This window comes from Trachypithecus francoisi, unplaced genomic scaffold, assembly GCF_009764315.1.
Source record: "Trachypithecus francoisi isolate TF-2019V2 unplaced genomic scaffold, Tfra_2.0 Lachesis_group17, whole genome shotgun sequence".
Classification (NCBI taxonomy): domain Eukaryota; kingdom Metazoa; phylum Chordata; class Mammalia; order Primates; family Cercopithecidae; genus Trachypithecus; species Trachypithecus francoisi.
Window position 1 is genome coordinate 105253555 of NW_022681462.1, and position 20160 is coordinate 105273714.

At 48.8% G+C, this 20160-nt stretch overlaps 1 protein-coding gene across 8 annotated transcripts in view; it reads right to left on the reverse strand.

Annotated features, from left to right (window-relative positions):
* TRAPPC12 (trafficking protein particle complex 12) overlaps window positions 1-20160 on the reverse strand; it is a 117703-nt gene that overhangs the window by 35925 nt on the left and 61618 nt on the right. For 7 of the 8 annotated variants that reach the window (XR_004428590.1, XR_004428589.1, XM_033176665.1 and 4 more), the window contains exons 6-7: window positions 16975-17087; window positions 1752-1824 (exon numbers count right to left, since the gene is read on the reverse strand). Coding sequence is in view for 6 of the 8 variants with exons in the window: in XM_033176665.1 (XP_033032556.1) it covers window positions 1752-1824; window positions 16975-17087 (186 nt within the window). In the remaining 2 variants the exon portion in view is untranslated. Of the gene's footprint in view, window positions 1-1751; window positions 1825-9086; window positions 12137-16974; window positions 17088-20160 lie in introns of those variants that run through there. The other variant, XM_033176666.1, reaches the window with a different exon arrangement.

The following is a 20160-nucleotide window of genomic DNA, read 5'->3' on the forward strand; positions in this document are numbered from 1 at the left end:
CTGGGTTGGCTGGGGGAAGGCGCAGGTTGAGGACTGAGCTCATCTGAAATGAGTATGTTATCGACAGGCAAGCTGAGGTCCAGAGAGGACAGGGACGTTTCCATCTGACCCCCTGTCCAGTGCTCCTTGCGCCTGTACTGTGCCCACTTCCTCTAACAAAAGTCCACACCCCAAGTGTGAAGTGCCAAGATGCCATCCTGGGAGCACTCCCAGCCTCCCTCATTGCTGGGCACTGGGAGTCGCATGTCCCCGGCCGCCTCTGAGGCTGTGATTTAGGAGGCGGAAGCTGACCTTCCTCCCACAGCTGGCACCAACTGTCCACAGTGAGATAACAATCACCTAGAAATGATGTGTATTCACGGTGTGCTTCAGGAGAACACACAGAAACTTAATTGCTAGAATTAAAAACTTAACTCTCTTTGCCTTTCAGCAATTAAAAACACATTAGCTGCTTATATTCCCCTTGTACCATTATTTTTGTGAAAAGAAATTCTGAATATCTTCTCTTAATGGAGGTAAAATATGGATTATCTCAATGAATTGCATATTTATTCTGATGATCTTTGCAGTTTCCTTTCCTGCTCTAAATCCTCCCCTACCCTCCTTACAAATGCTCATGGTGTAACCTTTTGTTAGATTTCCAGGAACAGCCTTCTGCTCTCTGATAACTACATGCTCATTCCCACCAAAGCGGGAGCCCCACAAGGGGTAACATGACTGGGTGCCAAGAATGCTGGATGGGACATCCAGGAGCAGATGGCAACGTCTCTCCTTCAGACCTTGTTACTCTACTTTCAATTAAATTACTGAAAAGAGAGCGCACAAGTGCACACACAAGCACACACCACACCCACACCACATGCCACAACATGCACATTCAACGTCCACCCACCACACACACACCTCACACATGTTCAGCTCACACCAGCCAGCAGCTCCCCAGAAACCCCAGCACACCTGCAGAAACAGAGACCACTCGGTCTCGACTTGGGCTGCACACCAAGTAGGACAGAAGCTATGGGAAGGAGGAGATGACCAGGCAACCAGGCCTGTGGGGAGACGCTGCCATAATCAGTGAGGGAGTGAGGCTCGGTGGGGCTGCCCGGGAGGGAGCACTCACGCTGGGTTTCCAAGCATTATCGGAAGCTGGCTCCTGGCTAACGCACTCCCCAAGACGCAGCCGGCATGGCCTCACTGTGCGGATCGGCTCATGTCATGGCCTCACTGTGCGGATCGGCTCCTGTCATGGCCTCACTGTGCGGATCGGCTGTCAACCCACCCAGTACCCCAGGGGTTTTCCACTGCTTCAGGGAAACCGCCCAGCCCCCTCATCCTGCCCCCAGGCTCTGGGCAGCGCCCATCTTCCTCTCCTGCTCCTTCTGAAGCACCCTCCCGAGCCTCTGTCCCTGACGCGGAGGCCTCTCTGGGCCCCCGCAGCTGGGCTGGGCTCCTTCCTCACACCCACTCAGACCACCACTCGGCGTGCCAGGTTCCGGGCCGTGTGCTTTTGTGGTGAAGGCGTGTTCTCCCCTTGTGCAGGGTTCGGGTCTGAGGCTGCACGGTGCACCCACAGCATCACCCAGTGATGTGCCTGGCTTCCCCAAGAAAGGAGTGAGTGGCAAATGCATGAATGGATGTGTGCCGTGCTGACCACGAAAAGGAAAGGAGAACAAGAGGAAGCAAGAGGCTTTGGACTCAGTCTCTCAGTGACGTCCGAGAAGCATCTAGTCAGCAAAGGCCGGCCGACCCACCTTGTCTGCCCTCCTGAGTCACGCCGCTCATGGCCCCGTCTTCTGCGAAGCCTTGCTCCAGATTGGCCAGGATCTGCAATCATTCCAAATGAGAAGGACAAAATCATGGGAACCAATGTTTGTCTGAGACTTTGTTATAATATATTCTCAGTACAGCAAATTTCTCTGGATGAAAACAATTTGTCAAGGGATGTTCACACATATTTTTAAAAAATATTAAAACATTTGATATTTTATTTTAAATTGCAACTTCATTTTAGATTCAGGCGCACGGTGCGTGTGCAGGTTACCTGGGCATACTGGGTGATGCTGAGGTTGGGGTATGATGGAAGCCATCACCCAGGTAGTCAGTGTGGGACCCAACAGATTGTTTTTCAGCCCTTCCTCCCATCCCACCCTCCCCCAACTGGTGGTCCCTGGTGCCTATTTTTTGCTTCTGTAAGTCCATGTGAATTCAATGTTTAGCTCCTACTTATAAGTGAAAACATTCACTATTTGGTTTTCTGTTTCTGTGTTAATTCACTTAGGATAATGGCCTCCAGCTGCATCCACATTGCTACAAAGGACATGATTTGGTTCTTTTTTTATGACTGCGTAGTATTCCACGGTGTATGGGCACCGTCTTTTCCTTACCCAGTTCACCCACAGGGACACACTGTAAACATCACCAGTCCCTATGGCTGGCGTGACAATGAACAGGCAGGGACTCTGCTCCCAGCTGATGGTGAAAGTGGTGTTTATGATGTTCTTGAAGTATCTGCAGACATCATACATAGGGAATATGTTTTTTAAGAAAAGCATCAACCCTGTAATCCCAACACTTTTGGGACTGAGTGATGGCTCAAACCTGTAATCCCAACACTTTTGGGATTGAGTGATGGCTCAAACCTGTAATCCCAACACTTTGGGAGGCCGAGGCAGGCGGATCACTTGAGACCAGCTTGGGCAACATGGCAAAACCCCACCTCTACAAAAATACAAAAAATTAGCTGGGCATGGTGGTGTGCACCTGTGGTTCCAGCTACCTGGGAGGCTGAGGTGGGAGGATCACTTGAGCCTGGGAGGTCAAGGCTTCAAGGCCACAGTGACCAGTGATTGCACCACTGCACTCCAGCCTGGGTGACAGAGTGAGACCCTGTCTTTAAAAAAAAGCATCAAGTATGTCACATGAGAGTGGTGATGACCTTCTGTGAAAATGTCAGTCTCATTCCCACAGGGCACTGTGCTAGTGGCCTTTTTAATGTACCAAATACGTTTTGTGCAACAGGTCACTTTCCACAGTTTTTATTGCTTGGTTTGTAACTTTTGGGCACTTCTTTTGTGTTTTGTTTTCTCTGAAAGCAAAGCTGCTGTTGCTGCTGTGATCTGGGTAGAGAATTTAGATCATCTTGCCAGTTAACACTCCCCACATGACCCACCCCAGGAGGTGAGGATTTCTGTTTGTCGGACTCCCTGGTCTACACATGCTGAGGACGAAAGCGGCCTCTCCTCACCTGCAGGGGCCATTACTTAACACAAACTGGAGAACAGCTTGCTGTCAACACAAAGAATTTTTCCTCTTAACCGTTATCTTGGGCTACCTCGATGACTCAGAGGACAACGTGGGGTTCAAAATGGTAATCTTGAAAAGACTCTAGCCAGTTTAAACTAGGTAAAACGACATTCTTCAGGGAATCTGTCTTCTAAGGAATGATCATAAGAACAGAAACTGACAAAAAGGAAAGGCTTGGTGTTCCTATGAAATTAACTTCCCTCACCCCTTGTCCACGGTTGGTGGGAATGCAAATCACTGCAACCACTACGGAGAACAGTTCGAGGTTTCTACAAAAAACCAAAAAATAAAGCTACCATACAACCCAGCAATGCACGCCTAGATACACACCCAAAGAAAAGAAAGGAAATCAGTCTATCAGAGATCTCTGCACAGCTGTGCGCGCTGCAGCACTGTCCACAACAGCCAAGACGTGGAAGCAGCCTAAGTGTCCATCAGCAGACGAGGGGAGAAAGGACTTGCTACGTATACACAATGGAGTACAATTCGGCCATAAAAAAGAATGGGATCCTGTCACTTGCAACAGCATGGATGGAACTGGAGGTCACTGTGTAAGTGACATATGCCAGGCACAGAAAGACAAACATTGTATGTTCTCACTTATCTGTGGGAGCTAAACATTAAACAGCTGAACTCATGGAGATGGAGAGCAGGAGGATGGTTACCAGAGGCTGGGAACAGTAGTGGGGGATGGAGTGGGGATGGTAACGGGTACAAAAAAAAATTAGAATGAATAAAACCTAGTATTTGCTAGTACAAGGGTGACTATAGTGTACATTAAAAAAATAACTGAGGGAGTATAATTGGTTTGTTGCAACACAAAGGATCAATGCTTGAGGGGATGGATACTCCATTTACCCGATGTGATTATTACGCATTGCCTGCCTGTATCAAAATATCTCCTATAACCCATAAACACCTACTATGTATCCACAAAAATTAAAATTTCTAAAAAAAAGGACATTGACTTCCTCAGGCTAGCGTAGAGGGAACACAGGAGCGGCATACCCATCACAGAGGCAAAGCCACTGCTCGAGCCAGATCTGGCAGCACCCTGGTCAGTGGAGCCTTGAACAGGCCCACTGGTGGTCCCCGGGGTGTGATGCACCAGGCCAGTGGACTCCTGCGCTTGTTCTGTGCCTCCCCACACTGTGGGGGCTCTACGGGCCTGGGTGACCTCTCCACGTGGTGGGGGCTTTACGGGCCTGGGCAAACCCTCCACGCGGCGAGGTCTCTGTGGGCCTGGGCAATCTCTCCATGCCATGGGTGATCTCTCTACATGCTGAGTGGAGAAGAAAACTCTGCAGAAACGCCCCAGGACTCTGTAGTGAGCGTGCAAGGCCTGAGAGAAGACCTGCACCACAGGGCCATGGTGGTCTCAGCACAAGCTGCGCTGGGGCCGACGCTCCCTGTGGACTGTCATGGCTAATGAGGGGAGAAGGGGGAATGAGGTCTTTCAGAAGGGCAGCAGGAAGAGAAAGGTCTAGAAAGAAGGAAAAAGAGTTTCCCACCCCAGTGATGCATAAATGCAGGCAGAAACAGAAGCTCCATTGTAGTAGAGGCATCAAAAGCAGAGTACGTGAGTGACGGGCGCTCCACCTGCAGCAGCTGCTTCAGCCCAGACCCACCTACCCAGTTGGGAAGGCGCAGGGGTAGGAGATGGAGACATCAGACAGGCTACACCCCTCCAGACCCACCCACCCAGCTGGGAAGGCGCACACGGGTAGGACACGGAGACACCAGGCAGGCTACACCCCTCCCTCTGCAAAAAGCACTCTCCTGGCTGGGGCAGAGGGACGCACAGAACGATGCCAAGTGCCTGCAGGGATCTGGGTCACCGAGGTGCTTCAGCCCGAGAAAGGGACAGCTGGAGACGGCACCTATTGTTGACACGAGCATAGGCACATCAGACACGACCCTCTGACCCTTGGTGACTATTGTTTCATTTGTAGGGTGTGTCATTTAATGTCAATTAATAGGTCCCAGTGTGATGCAGAAGAGCATCCATGAGTGAACAGAACAGAAACAGCAGTTCACAGTCGGTAGCTTTTATTGCTGTCTATCTAGAGACAGTTGTCTGGCTTTATAAAGTAACAGTACATTGATTTACAAAAGGTTATTTCTATAAAGGAAAGTGACAGACACGTTCCCAATCCAAAGCCTGAATTACTTAGGAAATGCAGTTATTGCAAAAAAAGCCCGACAGTGTGTCGTCTGCAAATGTGGTGCGGCTGGAATTTCCTCCTTGGTTCCTTTTGCCCCAGACGAAAGGACCAGACTCCAGGGTCTATGTGAGACACCAATCGGCAGTCCTGTGTTTGCGTCCCAGAAGAATAAAGGCCCAGCACGCCACACCCGGTTCGTTTGAGAAGAGGCTGTGAGGAGTAGGGGCATGATTTGAAGCACTTGTGCCGAATCACTGCACCCACACCCTCCCTGCTGGAAGCCACTGAGGGCCCAGGCGAGGGCGTAGGAGGTAGAGGACGGAGATGAGGCAACAGTGCAGGTGCTTCAGGAAGATGCGCAGGGCAGTAAGGCCAACTGCGGGGGCAGGACTGTGGAGGGGAGAGTGACCACAGGGGCCAAGGGGCAGAAAGGGCCGGGTGTTGGAGGCACCTTTCTGCACATTCCCTGGGAGCTGCTTCCGGCGGTTGAAGCTGGGTCAGGAGCTCAGTGGAGCTGTCTGGTCAGGCGCCGGCAGTGTGGGCGGTGCTTAGCGCCTGCTGGGAAGTACCAGGGACGATGTAGTTTACAGATGGGGGCGCAGGATGGTTTTTAAGCACAAACAGTATTCTGTTTGATTTCACAAAAATAAGCCTGTGGAGGAGGCAGCATCATGCCCATTTGCAGGGGCCCTTCACGCTTTCCACACACAGAGCAAAGTGCTGCAGTGACGAGAACAGGGATGTTCGGTGCCAGAAGGCGTGGGTTCAAGTTCAGGCTGACTTTCAGTGTACCTTCTCTGAATTCCTATTTCCTTAGCTTCCAATTTTTTCACATGCCTCTTTTACAAATCACAGAACTCCCATGAGAATGTGCTTGAAGCATTTTGTAAGCTTTAAAAATGCTGAATGGATATTAATTACAAATAAAAGGAGAAGCAACCAGAAACTAAACAATCCCACTGCCTTGGATTTTCCCTGTGGTTTCTCTTTCACCATCATCCCTGTACTAAACTGTGAAAGGTTTCGATATGTGGGATTGGGGAGGAATGAAATTAATGCTGCACTGACTATTAAATATTAAGTGGGTCTTTGAACATCCAGGAGCTTCCACAGCTCCGAGGTTTGGCTGCTGGGCAGTTTCAAGGTGCCTGGCAGTTGAAGGGAAGTCCTCCCGGAGCCCATGGGCCTCCCAGTACAAGCCGCATGCTGGCAGGGTGAAGTGCAGTTCACAAACACCAGGACGGCCTGGGGTAGAGGCAGGTGAGCCTGTCCTGCAGGGCCAGGAGAGGCCTGTGCATCCTGAAGTGGAACAGACCCAGTTGACTGGCCACAGTGTGGCAGTTTAGATGCGGCCACGCATTCCTGAGCACTCCTCAAAAGGCCGCCTCACTCCCATCCCTGGCATGTGGGTTGGACTTAGTGACTTGTCCAACAAACAGAACCAGGTGGAGGGGACAGGGAGACCTCTGAGACCCGGCCTGCAAGGCGCTGCGGCTTCCTCCTCCTCCCTCCCTCTCTGCAGGGAGCCAGCTGCTATGCTGTGAGATGCACGAGAAGCCCCACAGAAAGAACCATGAGGCCAGGAACCAGCCTCTCACCCACAGCAGCAGAACTCAGCAGGTGTATGACGGAGCCTCCAGGAGCCCAGTTCTCCAGTCCCAGCTGAGCCCTCAGGTGAGACAGCGCAGTCAGTATCCTAACTGCAACCTCAGGACAGACCTGAGCCAGTGCAACCCAGAAGCTATGCTGGACTCAAGACCCACAGAAATAGTGAGGTCATACATCCCTGTGGTAAATTTTAGCCCGTAGAGTTGCAGATAATCTGTTAGGCAGCAACTGATGGCTAACACACAGGTCAGTCGACGTCACCCCGCACCTTTAACTGAAGCCTTTGCTGGGGAATAGTGCATTGAGGCCATTCTACTGAAACACGCTGGAGGTTTAGCTTTAATTTGAAAATTCTAGGCTGGACATGGTGGCTCACGCTTATAGTCAGTCGTAGCACTTTGGGAAGCTGAGGTGGGAGAACTGCTTGAGTCCAGGAGTTCAAGACCAGCCTGAGCAACATAGTGAGACCCTATCTCTACAAAATGTTTAAAAATTAGCCAGGCATGGTGGTGCATGCCTGTAGTCCCAGCTGCTCAGGAGGGAAGGCAGAAGTGCTTGAGCCAGGGAGGTCAAGGCTGCAGTGAGCCATGTTCATGCCACTGTACTCCAGTCTGGGTGACAGAACAAGACCCCTGTCTCAAAAAAAAAAAAAGAAAATTCTGAACTGGGTTCTTCATTGGGTATCTTAGCATGAGCTCATCTCTGAAAGCAACTGTAATCATGAGAAGATGCTGCTTGGAAATGCATGGAAGAGGAGTTTGGAGAAAATAACACATCGAACAGCTGTGCGGCTGAAGAGACGATTCCAGACTCGGACTGTTCTGTGCAGTGTGGAGGGGCTGCTGCCAGCCCCACCATGGGGGGTACTGCACTGGGCATGTCGTGGCCGGTCCAGGGATGAACAGGCTTCAGGCTAACAAGGTGGGGAGCCATCAACAGCTGCCCACGGTACGGGAGGGAAGACCAATTATTCAAAATGAAAAACCTGCTTGTGTTTTGTCCCAAGAATGAAGAAAATTATATGCCTCGAATGAATATCCCAGCTGCTTGACTCCATATATAACCACCACCACTTGATCTAGAGCAATATTTAAAAAGGCAATCTGTAACCTATTCATATTTAAAGAGACCCAAATCTGTGTTCTCATCCTATGCAGTTATCCAGGAGGTGGTGAAGCAGGTTTTCTGGCTGGGTCACGGACACCTTCAGTGTGGAAAGTGCTGTCTGCAGGGGCCTTGAGGAAGGAGCCTTTGTGCCTGTCCCTTTGGCGGCTGTCACGGGTCGTGGGTGAGCGCAGGATAGGTTTAGGGAACTGGCTTTATTCCCAAGGCATCTAGTGTACCAACTCCTGGGAGGCCGACACGAAGCCAAGGACCCGAGAACGTACTAAGTGGACCCTTCTGAGTGGAGACTCAAGGTTGGAGCAGGTCTGTTCTGGAGAGACTTCGACTTTGGGAAGTCCTGCGACCTTCCAGTCCCACCACAGCTTCCTAGGGGACCTCTTCAGAGTGAAAGAGGTTTCCTGGAGCTGCTCCAAAGCTCTCAAAGAATCATGAAACACCAACCACGTGCCAGGCACCATGCGGGGTCACTTACGTGTGCCCCTTGCCACCCGGGGGATCAGCCAGGCACCATGCGGGGTCACTTACGTGTGCCCCTTGCCACCCGGGGGATCAGCCAGGCACCATGCGGGGTCACTTACGTGTGCCCCCTTGCCACCCCGGGGGATCAGCCAGGCACCATGCGGGGTCACTTACGTGTGCCCCTTGCCACCCCGGGGGATCAGCCAGGCACCATGCGGGGTCACTTACGTGTGCCCCTTGCCACCCCGGGGGATCAGCCAGGCACCATGCGGGGTCACTTACGTGTGCCCCCTTGCCACCCCGGGGCGATCAGCCAGGCACCATGCGGGGCGTGTGCCCCTTGCCACCCCGGGGGGATCAGCCAGGCACCATGCGGGGTCACTTACGTGTGCCCCCTTGCCACCCCGGGGGATCAGCCAGGCACCATGCGGGGTCACTTACGTGTGCCCCCTTGCCACCCCGGGGGGATCAGCAATGTTCCTCACTTGCACAAAGGAGGCCAAGGCAGACACAGGCTGGACAACTGGTCATGCGGCTGGCACTTCAGAGTGGACCTGGAAGCTTCCAGACTGTCAGCCTGACTCCAAAGCCACTCTCACAACCACTGCTTTTGGGACAGTGTCCTCTGGGCCCCTCACACCTTGAAAATGCACTTTCTTCTTGCTATTCAGATCACAGATTGACAGCATATATAGTGCCAAGAAAAGCAAGGCAAAGAATGCACAATTTAAGAATAGTCTTACATCAAAGGCCTCTTCTCTGGGCTATCATGCTCGCTTCAGGACTGGGTCACTGGCGAGTGCTATGGCCTTCGAGTTCACATTTGGTGCATCTGGTTTTGAATCGCATTGCCATGGCTGGGGGGCAGGGCTGGGCATTCCTAAGTCCATGTCCCGGGACTGGCCACGATGAACTCTAGAGGTTTCTGAAGGTGTGAATTTCCACTGCCAGCTGGGTCAAGACATTCCTCTGGAAAGCCCTGATGCCCAGCGCTGCTCCGCTCCCCGTTTCCCCTGCTTGCACATTCTGAGCACACACGGGGTTCCAGGAGCATGGCCTTCCATGGAAAAGAGCAGGGACGTGGCCTCGCTGGACGGCCATCCTCACTCGGCCTTTCCTTTCTTCTCCCTACCTGCCAATCATTCCCATCTCATCTGATTTAGCCATAATCAATTTGTTCTCTGTGGTAGCAGCAGAAAAGCAGGGCAACCAAGCCTTCTGGTCAGGCACGGTGATGGCAGCAACTGGCCACTGTCAGTGTGCGGGTGGCCAGACCCTGAGAGCTGGCCCTGACAGTGTTAGACGCCAGCCACGCCTGTTCTCGTTTATGTTTCTAACTTTGCTTACAAAGAAGACAGCAAAACCGAAGATGTCCATCTGTCAAAAACCCCTTTTAGAAAAGATACTAACTCTTCCTACAAACAAAGCTCTCACTACCATATTAGCAACTATCAATAGAGAAGCAAAAGCTACATCGACATTGTTGAATACGTTTCTTTTCCAGAGTGCACGAAAATGTACCTTAGCCTCTGCCTCCTCCAGCTGGGAGTCAGTCTGTAAAGAAGCACTTCTATGAACCTGGAACTCTCAGCCAAGCTGAGCTGGAGAATCTGGAGGCTGAGGAACTGCAGGGAAGGATGGAGCTGAACTCAAGACTGTGCGGGCGGATGCAGGTCAGTGACGAATGCAACTACAATCGAACTGTACATCATTCCGTATGGATTATGTCTACTTATGCAAATGGCTTGTAGAAATGTGTTTCCTTGGCTCTTTCCCAAATGACTGTGTCAAGACCAAGAGGGAGACAGCCTGCAGGGGGCGCATGGGAGGAGCAGGGTCAGAGGACAGCGGCATTGACTTTTCCAAGCCACGGTAGCATGGGAAAATTATTTTAAATCGTGGTATATTTTCTTCTTCACTGATGCAATCACATTTGCACCAAACATTTATTAATTCACTCAGTGGCTCAAAGACAACAGATAAAACGAAGTACCCTGAACTCATTTATAAAGATCCTAAACGATGTCCTACTAAAACTGGGCACCATATAAAAATTCTCAACACTGTGCTAATCTGAAACACACATGCTGAACACAGACTCGAATCAGTCTTTGGTGAATCTTCAACACAGGAGAAGTCGGCCCCTGAGAATCCGTGGGGGTTTAGCTTCCCGCTGGCTCCCTCCCTTACCAGGAGCCTCGGCCCAGAGCGCGCTCCCGGCACCCCTCCGCCCTAGCGGAACCGGCCGTTTTCTGGCCTTCCTTTATTTTCGCTCCTGCCCCATGGTCTTCATTCTTTCAACAGCAAAAGGTCTTATGACATGATAAAATGAATACACGCGTTGAGTGAGACGTGGATAAGAAGAGAGGAATTAAACGGCCTTTCATCACATCGTTTATGCCACGAACACACTGGGGCATTCTTCCTCCAATAAGTATCACTGATCTCATCACGGTCACATTGTAATTATAGTTCTGGCTTTGAAATGAACGTGCTGTCACGAGCACTTCCCCACATGAGGCCACGCACACTCGACAGCCGGCACCCCGACCAGCCTCTTCCTTTGCTACTTCGGCAGCTACTGCGTCTCAAACCACGCGACTCTCGTGGGCGGCAGCCCGCAGGTGACTGGGGTGGGTCTGTTCTGGCCTCTCCTCTGAGAGCTGAATGTCAAGCTCCAATCTGCATGAGGCCTGGTCTGAGTGACTGGAGGCAGGCACTGCGCTGCCTGTCACTCAAGCGGCTCTGGAGCCCTCCCGCACCTCACTCTGCTGTCACCAAGGGCGGCTTCTTTTCCTGTGGGAGATCATGCTGGGAACTGAACCTGAGAAGACTTGACTTCTGCTGGAGTGGCAATTATCAGACAGCAGGGCTCAGCACACATCTGTACAAATGGCAGCACGTTCATTTTCTGAGCAACCTGAATGCTCTGCGCTGACTTGATCACTATGGGATGAAAACCTTCCGCCATCCTTGCTTGGTTCTTGCGCTACTGTTTACCCCCTTCTGAAGCATTTGATTCTACAGTCATTCCTGACCTCCAGCCTCGAAAACCTACTTTGAAGATCAACAACAGATGCCATGCAAGCAGTGAAAACAAACGGGACAGAGTTCTTTGGGGAATGTGAACCAAATACCCGCTTTCTTTCTGGAAACAACTATCTCATTTTGTAGAACGTCCTTGAATTAAGCATCTCAGATCAGCGTCAAGGCTCTGGGCCAGTCAACAGCCACCGACTGCAGCCCCAGCACTGGCCTCCGCCTGCTCAAGCTCCCCCAGAAGACCTGAGAGGAGGGGTCATCCAGGACTCCAGGGCTCGGCCTGGGTACGGCCAGCTCAGGACGTGGTAACTGGAAATTCTCATGCAGAATGGCGGTGGTGGCTTCCCCACGCAGCTTCCCTTAGCAGCCTGAGGTGGAGCTGAAGACCAGGGCAAGAGGCGCAGACCAAGGAGGGTAAGCTGCGGGAGGAGGAGCTAATGGAAAATGGCACCAAAGGAAATAATGTTTAACATTCTAGACTCATTTCTTTTCACTCTGCTTGACTCTCCTCACCCACTGGAAGAGTTCACAGTTCCCTGAACCTACTGACAACAATTTTTGGCAGAAGCAAGTGCGGTCGGGATTGCTAAAATTTCTGGAACTGTTCAAGTGATGCTTAACACCAAACTTTAGAGCCCCTGCTTTACAAGACATCAGAGAAAAGTCTGTATTTGGAGGAAAAAACCCCAATCCTGATGGTCTCATTCACAGAGAACCGCAGATGGTCAAGGGTGAGGCTTCTGGAGCTGTGTGGTGGGGCTCAGCCAGGCTCTCTCACTGCCTCACTGCAGTTGTCTGGTGGATACTTCACCTCCCTAAGGCCACTTTCCTCATCTGGGAACCGAGGACAGTGAAATCACCTGCAGCTGCTGTGGGCATTAGTAGGTAATCAACATAATACATTCAGCACACATCCATGCAGCGTTAACACGGGACAGCACCTTAGTGCTGGGACACACAGTGCGTGTCCCAAGCAGAGCTGTGTGTGTGTGCGTGTGGTTTGGGGCAGGTGTGGTGAATGCTTTAAGCAATGCTGCAAAGAGCAGTCCACACCGGGAGAGGTCTCGCTAACATATCCTAAGTTTAAGACTTCCTGAGGATTTCCTGGAGTTGCGAAAGTCTGGGAAAATCAGAACAGTCATGCTGGAGAACCCTGGAGAGTCTCTGGGCTGACCTCTCTCTTTATTCACCAGTGGAGAGCAGAGAGGATCAAAGGCCACACCAAGCTGTTCACTTTAATCCACCAAATCAACACTGGCAGAACAGTGGTGGGCTGGCTTTTAGTATTTTCAGATTTTTGCACTATGGTAGAGTTTGGACATTCATCCCCTCCAACTCTCATGTTGAAATGTGAGCCTCAGCGTTGGAGGTGGGGCCTGGTGGGAGGTGTCTGTGTCCTGGGGGTGGAACCCTCATGGGTGGCTTGGTACCCTCCCTATGGCAATGAATGAGTTCTGGCTCCATTAGTTACCTTGGGATCTGATTGTTAAAAAAAACTCTGGTGCCTCCCTCCTCCTCCCCCTCTTCACTTGTCACTCTCTTTCTCACTGTGTGACATACTTGCTTCCCCTTTGCTTTCTACTAGGATTAAAAGCTTCCTGGCCGGGTGCAGTGGCTCATGCCTGTAATCACAGCACTTTGGGAGGCCGAGGCAGGTGGATCACTTGAGGTCAGGAATTCGAGGCCAGCCTGGCCAACATGGTTAAGCCCTGTCTCTACTAAAAATACAAAAATTAGCCAGGTGTGGTGGTGGGTGCCTGTAATCCTAGCTACTTAGGAGGTGAGGCAAGAGAACTGCTTGAACCTGGGAGGTGGAGGTTGCAGTAAGCCAATAGCGTCACTGCACTCCAGCCTGGGTAACAGAACGAGACTCTGTTGCAAAAAAAAAAAAAGCTTCCTGAGGCCTCACCAGAAGCAGATGCTGAGATGCTGCTGACACTGTGCTTCTTGTACAGCCTGCAGAACTGTGAGCCAAAATAAATCTTTTCTTTATAAATGACTCACCCTCGGGTATTCCTTTATGGCAATGCCAAATGGACTAATACACACTTCTTGAGTAAAGAAATTCTAGCATGAACACAAACTGTCTCTGTTTAAATTCTGGATGATCATGATGTATTGGTGATGGCTGCAAACCTAAAAGGAACAGGTGAAACAAGCATCATCTACCAAACTGCAAACTCACTGAGGGCAAGGCTGTGTTCTGTTCAGTCCCCAACTGCCAGCGTGCAGTACTCAGTAGGTGCTGAATGGACATTTGCTGCATGAACAAATGAACAAGCTTCAGTTCAACACTGAACCAGTCACAGAAAGGTTAAGAATGCCCACATGCTGCCACGAGCCCCTAACGTGCAAGGAAGTGAGCGAGGAAGTTGGCGACGGTGCTGCTTCTCCTGCCAAAGGTGGCGGAGAGGCAAGGCTGACTGCATGGTCCCGCCCTGGGTCTTTCTCTCATGGTCCAGGCATCCACCAGCTGTGCCACAGCGCAGCTCTCTCTCTCAAGAGGGTGTCAAATTTTAAGTCAGCACATAAAGGAACACATAGTAATTACATATTGAAATTAGCCATGAAAATCCTTTAAGGTGAAGACCAACACACATCTTTTCATAAATCCAACTGCTTGTTTTTCTTCCAGGATTAGAACAAATTGCGATTTCCTCAATTAAGTACCACAAGGAATGCTGGCTTATATTTGGATCATGCCATAGAAAAAATACGTATCTTTAAACCTGAGAGATGCCTGAAGTGTGGTGATGTATTCACACGCTGAGAGGCAGGTGGAACTGTAGACTAGCGGAGGGAACGAGAAGCATGAGTGGCTCTCTCACTGACGGTGGCCCCAAGCCCAGTCGGCCTGACAGAAATGTTCCCAGGATGTGACTGCACTGATCCTTCTGGTTTCTCCCCAACCCCTCAATGCGCAGCTGTCAACTGCTGTTGCCTGGAAGCCCCCGCAAGAGTCTCAGGAGGGTCCAGCCAGCAGAGCACAGGCTCGAGCCCATCTCCAGGCATCAGTCAGGGGGAAGCACAGGGGTCTTCTGAGCAGATGTCAGTTGACCTCGGACAGCACTGTCCTTCCTTGGAGCAGAAATGCTGGTGCAGGGTGAAGAGAGGACTCTCAGTCCTTCTCCCTTCAAACGGGACACATTACAGTGACGGAGGCAGGCGAGTGATGAAGAAGAGCATGGACTCTAGAGCCAGACGACTTGGGTTCAACTCATGTGATCCTAAGTTGGCTAACCTCTCCATGCCTCAGTCTCCCCATCTGTAAATTGGGATAATAACATCTCCTTCATAGGGTTGTGATAAGGATTAAAGGAGTTAATGTTGGAACTCAGAGCAGTGGCTGGCTCATAATGAATGCGACAAAGGAGTCTGTCAGGTGGAGTGGGTGCAGGTGCCTGGAGCAGCGGTGTGGGAAGCTCCTGCTCTCTGCTCCACTGTCCCTGCTGCTTCACAGCTAGTGCTAAGTGGCTCCCCTGATCGCTACACTGTAGTATGCAGTTTTTTTTTTTTTTTCTTTTTTGAGACAGAGTCTTGCTCTGTTGCCTAGACTGGAGTGCAGTGGCTTGATCTCGGCTTACTGCAACCCCAGCCTCCTGGTTTAAGCGATTCTCATGCCTCAGCCTCCCGAGTAGCTGGGATTACAGGCGTGAGCCCCTGCACCCAGCCTGTAGTATGCATTTAAGAAGCATAACACTGATGCAACCTCAGCCTCCTGGGTTTAAGCGATTCTCATGCCGCAGCCTCCAAGTAGCTGGGATTACAGGCATGAGCCCCTGCACCCAGCCTGTAGTACGCACTTAAGAAGCATAACACTGATGCAACCTCAGCCTCCTGGGTTTAAGCGATTCTCATGCCTCAGCCTCCTGAGTAGCTGGGATTACAGGCGTGAGCCCCTGCACCCAGCCTGTAGTATGCACTTAAGAAGCATAACACTGAAACAGGAAATAATTTAGGACCAGGAAAGCTGACTTGCAAAACTGCTTCAATTAACTTGGCTTTTCCATCCACAATCACCCTACGGCCCAGGATTTTCTTTCTCAATACTAGAAAGATTTCCTACAACGTGACATGGAGGATAATGAAAAATTCGTGTACAGTTTAGAAAGTCACTGATTTAGAATTTCCCAATTTCAAGTTATGTGCTTCCGATTTCTGTAAATAAAATTAAACCCCGTTTTAAGATTCAAGAAAAGTGTTGAAATGTACAACAGTTGGTAACATGATTCTCCATCAACAATTTCTAAACTATATATATAGTATAGAAAGCAAACAGTCTTTCTTTTTATCTTTTAAGTTATGGTATTAAAAAAGCGGAAGTGGGTGCAAAGCCCAGGGCAATGAGCTGTCTAGAAAGGCCTGATTTTCTCCACAGACAAGGAGGGCCCTTCCTTCCTCGCTAGGAACACTGACACCACCACGGTTTTGGAACTCCACAAAACTTCCATCACAACAGCTGGGAAGTGAAAGGGGGAATTCGACAAGAAGAATCTTAGTTTTTCCAAAAATTATACTATACCGCTGCTCCTAATAACTGCTTGTTGTTGTAGTTTTCAAAGTACTTCCACATACCTTATGTCATTGAACCTACACAGGACCACTGTGACGTGGGTAGAAAGGCAGGATCATTCCTAATCGGAGATGAATAATCTATAACAGCCTGTAGACAGCAAAGTCTCTGAGTCCCACATTTCTTCCCAATGTCAGTTAGTGTAATAATGTGCCGCTTTGGCTTTGGTGGCTCCCACATTATCTGTGACTTCACAACCAAGAATGAGTCCAAAAACACTGACTCCGCCTTTGCAGTCAGGATCATGAGTGACAGTTGCCATAATGCAGTACCACTTACTTTGATTTGAAAGCTTAAACCATGATTGCTTTCAGTACTGCTCCAGCACCACCTCTGCCTGCACAAGGCAGGTGCGTGTGAGCACTTGTGGGACACAGGAGTGCTCTGGCACACTGACCTTGAAGTTGTAGCTGGCAGCCTTGGCAAGAAAGATGTCTCTGCCTTTTGGCTTCTCATAGTACCAGGCAATAAGAATTGCAGGACTTAAACTCTGCTAGAAACTCTTACCATCCCTAAAAAATATTTCAGCAAGAGCCATGACTACCAGTCCACACAAACTGAGTCACCTAGCCTTCTGAAGGCAGAAGCAGCGATGGTGCACAGGGTAGGATGGGCAGGGAACACCACAGGCACGTCTTGTGGGGAGGGCGTGGAGGGCGTGTTCTCCCCGTGGCGGGGAAAAATGACAGCGCCACCTACCTTGCTGCAGACGGTCTTCACCCTGTGCAGTCTATCCAGCGACTCCTGTGGGTTCCCCAGGTACTGCTGAAGCTCCGCGTGCAAGATGCGCATCGAGAAGGGAACCATGGAGCCTGGAATCCAATCAGTGCTGAGTGAGTTTGTTTGCCATAACTGAGCACGCAATCATACTTGGCACACTTGAAGGAGGCATCGCAGATGTCCCAGCAGAAGTGATGACAGATCCCTTTATTTCTTGTGAAGTATTTAACGGTGTCAGCTATAAAATATATGCTGGTTTTCTCTGTGGAGCTCTATGTATGTATGTCTAGACAATTATCAGAGGAGACAGGTGGATGACACCACGATTTCCATAGCTACATGGCAATCATTTAGAAACGATCCCAAAATGAATGAAACAGTAGAGACCACCAACCCCTCCTCCAATAAAAGAAAAACCTGAATGTTCAGATATTCTTTAATATTTCCTTAGTTTAGCAAACTCAAATGAAGGTTGCTTAGGTTGGGTTCCCCAGAAGGAGACCCTGAAGGGAGAAGCTGTAAGCCAGCCAGTGGTTCTGGCCAGTGGGGAGGAGGGGAAACTGAGCACAGGTGCATCTCAGGCCTGGGCCCTGGGAATAGGCCTCCCACTGGATTCCACGTGGCCCTGGAGCCTGCGCTCTGCCTCTGAGCTGTCCCAACAGGAGGCGAGGGAGCTGGACTTGAAAAATCTATCACCCAGAGCTGCCTGGTTACAAGTGTGCTAAGAGGAAGAAGCCCAAGAGAAACCACCTTTATATCATATCACATGTGGCTGCATCATCTCTCAGGGTAAGGTAAACTTATTGTTAATATTGTGTTCTCTTCTAATAGGATTTGGAATTTGATCTGTAGTATGTATACTAAGTAGATAACAATTATCAAAAAATCAAATAGCATGCATTGATTATAAATGAGATAAAGAACAGAGAAGTGCCAGCAGAGGGCAATCACATGTATTCAGCAAAGTGCTTTTCAAAATAGGCCTAAGTGATGAATGTTCGGATCTGGAATATAGTCTGAAAGATGGTGAGGAAACACGCGTGTGACTTCTGCAAGCCACTTAACATCTCTGTGCCTCAATGCAGCCATCTGTCTATTCATCAACCATTACTGAGAATGGGCCATGACCACACTGAAATGAGCTTTATGGTTATGGTCTTTAATAAGAAAGGTCCAAAAAGAAGACAGTGAAAATTAAGGAACACTATGGAAAATAGTTTTACTGTGATGATAAGCTGGAGAAAAGAAAGATAACAATTATTGAAATTAAAATGTTTAAACTTTCTTTTTTGATGCCACTAAATAATTTCTGTATCTCAAGAGAATGTCTGGCTGAGCTTAAGTTACAACCTGAGTCACTTCGGTTTCCCAGAAATAAACATTTCTAGACCATCAGCATAATGACACAAGGGACTGGCCTGCAATGCAAGTCATATGTAAGTCATGTCACTGTGGAACCGGCCCAACCTGGGAAGTTATATGTAAGCCGTGTCACTTCCATCCTTCTGTCTCAAGTAGAGAAGGGGCCAGAATCACTCCTATGTGGTTGATCACTTACCTCAAGGGAGAGAATATCTCAAGAACCCTTCAAGCTCTAGAAGGTAAGCACAGAATCAAACCCCTACTGGAAGTTCTCAAACCCAACTTGGGACTAGCTGTTAATACTCCGATCTCAATTTACACACTAGCTGTTAATACTCCGATCTCAATTTACAGACTAGCTGTTAATACTCCGATCTGGAATACAGTTTGGTAGATGGTGAGAACACAGGCTGGGTGACTCCTGCCACTTCACCTGAGAAGGTGGCAGAAAGTTAGCTGCCCCTTGCCCTGACAACTGCCCATGGACATGGGGGTGCTTCTGGATATAAAAGCACATGTGAAAATATTTTGAACGAAGTGAAAATAAAAATACAACATCAAAATTTGTGGGATGCAGCAAAAGCAGTGCTGAGAGGAAGCTTTTTAGCATTAAATGCATATACTGGAAAAGAAAGATCTGAAACCAGCTTCCACCTTTGAAAACTAGAAGGAAAGAAGGAGCAATATAAGCCTAAAGTAAGCAGTAGAGAAGAAAATAATAAAAATAAAAATATAATAATAAAAATTAGAGCAGAAATCAGTGAAACTGAAAACAGGAAATCAATAGACAAAATCAACCAAACCAAAAACATATTCTTTGACAAGACCAATAAAACTCTGACAAGACCAATAAGCCTCTCCCCAGGCTAGTCAAAAAAAGAGAAGACATAAACAACTAGTACTAGAAGTGAAGGATTATTACTGTGGATCCTACGGACAGTAAAAGAATAACAAAGGAATATTACGAACAGCTCTATGTCCACACATTTGGTAACTTAGATAGAAAAAGAAAAACCTTTCCAAAAAAGCAAGCCCCAGACCCAGATGGTTTCACTGTGAATCCCACCAAACATTTACGGAAGAAATGATATCAGTTCTCTACAATCTCTTCCGGAAAACAGAAGCAGAGGAACACTTTCTAACTTATCATATGAGGCTGGAATTACCCTGATACCAAAACCAGACAAAGACGTTACAAGAAAAAAATATATAGACCAATATGTCTCATGAACATAAATGCAAAAATCTTCAACAAAATTAGCAAACTGAATCGAAGAGAACTGAAGTCAACAAAAAATTAGCAACCAAATCCAACAATGTATATAAAAAGAATTATAAACCATGACCAGACAGAATTTATTCCAGGTATGCAAGGGTGATCTAACATTCCAAACAGTTAACATAATCTACTATATCAAACAGGCTAAAGAATAAAAATCTTATCCATAGATGTAAAAAAGCATTTAACAAAATATAGCACCAGCTCATGATAAAAACTCTCAGCAAACTAGGAATAGAGGGAAACTTCCTCAACTTAATAAAGGACATTATAAAACAACTGCAGCTAACAACATACTTGAGAGTGAGAAACTCAGTGATTTCCCCCTAAGATCATGAATAAAGCAACAATGTTCCCTCTCATCTCTTCTACTGAACATTGTACTGGAAGTTCGAGCTAATGCAATGACAAGAAAAGAAAACCAAGGTACACAGACTGGGAAGAAGGAAATAAAACTATTTGCTTGCAATGACATAATTATGAAGAAAAATCTCAAAGAACAAAAAACTTCTAAACTGGTAAGT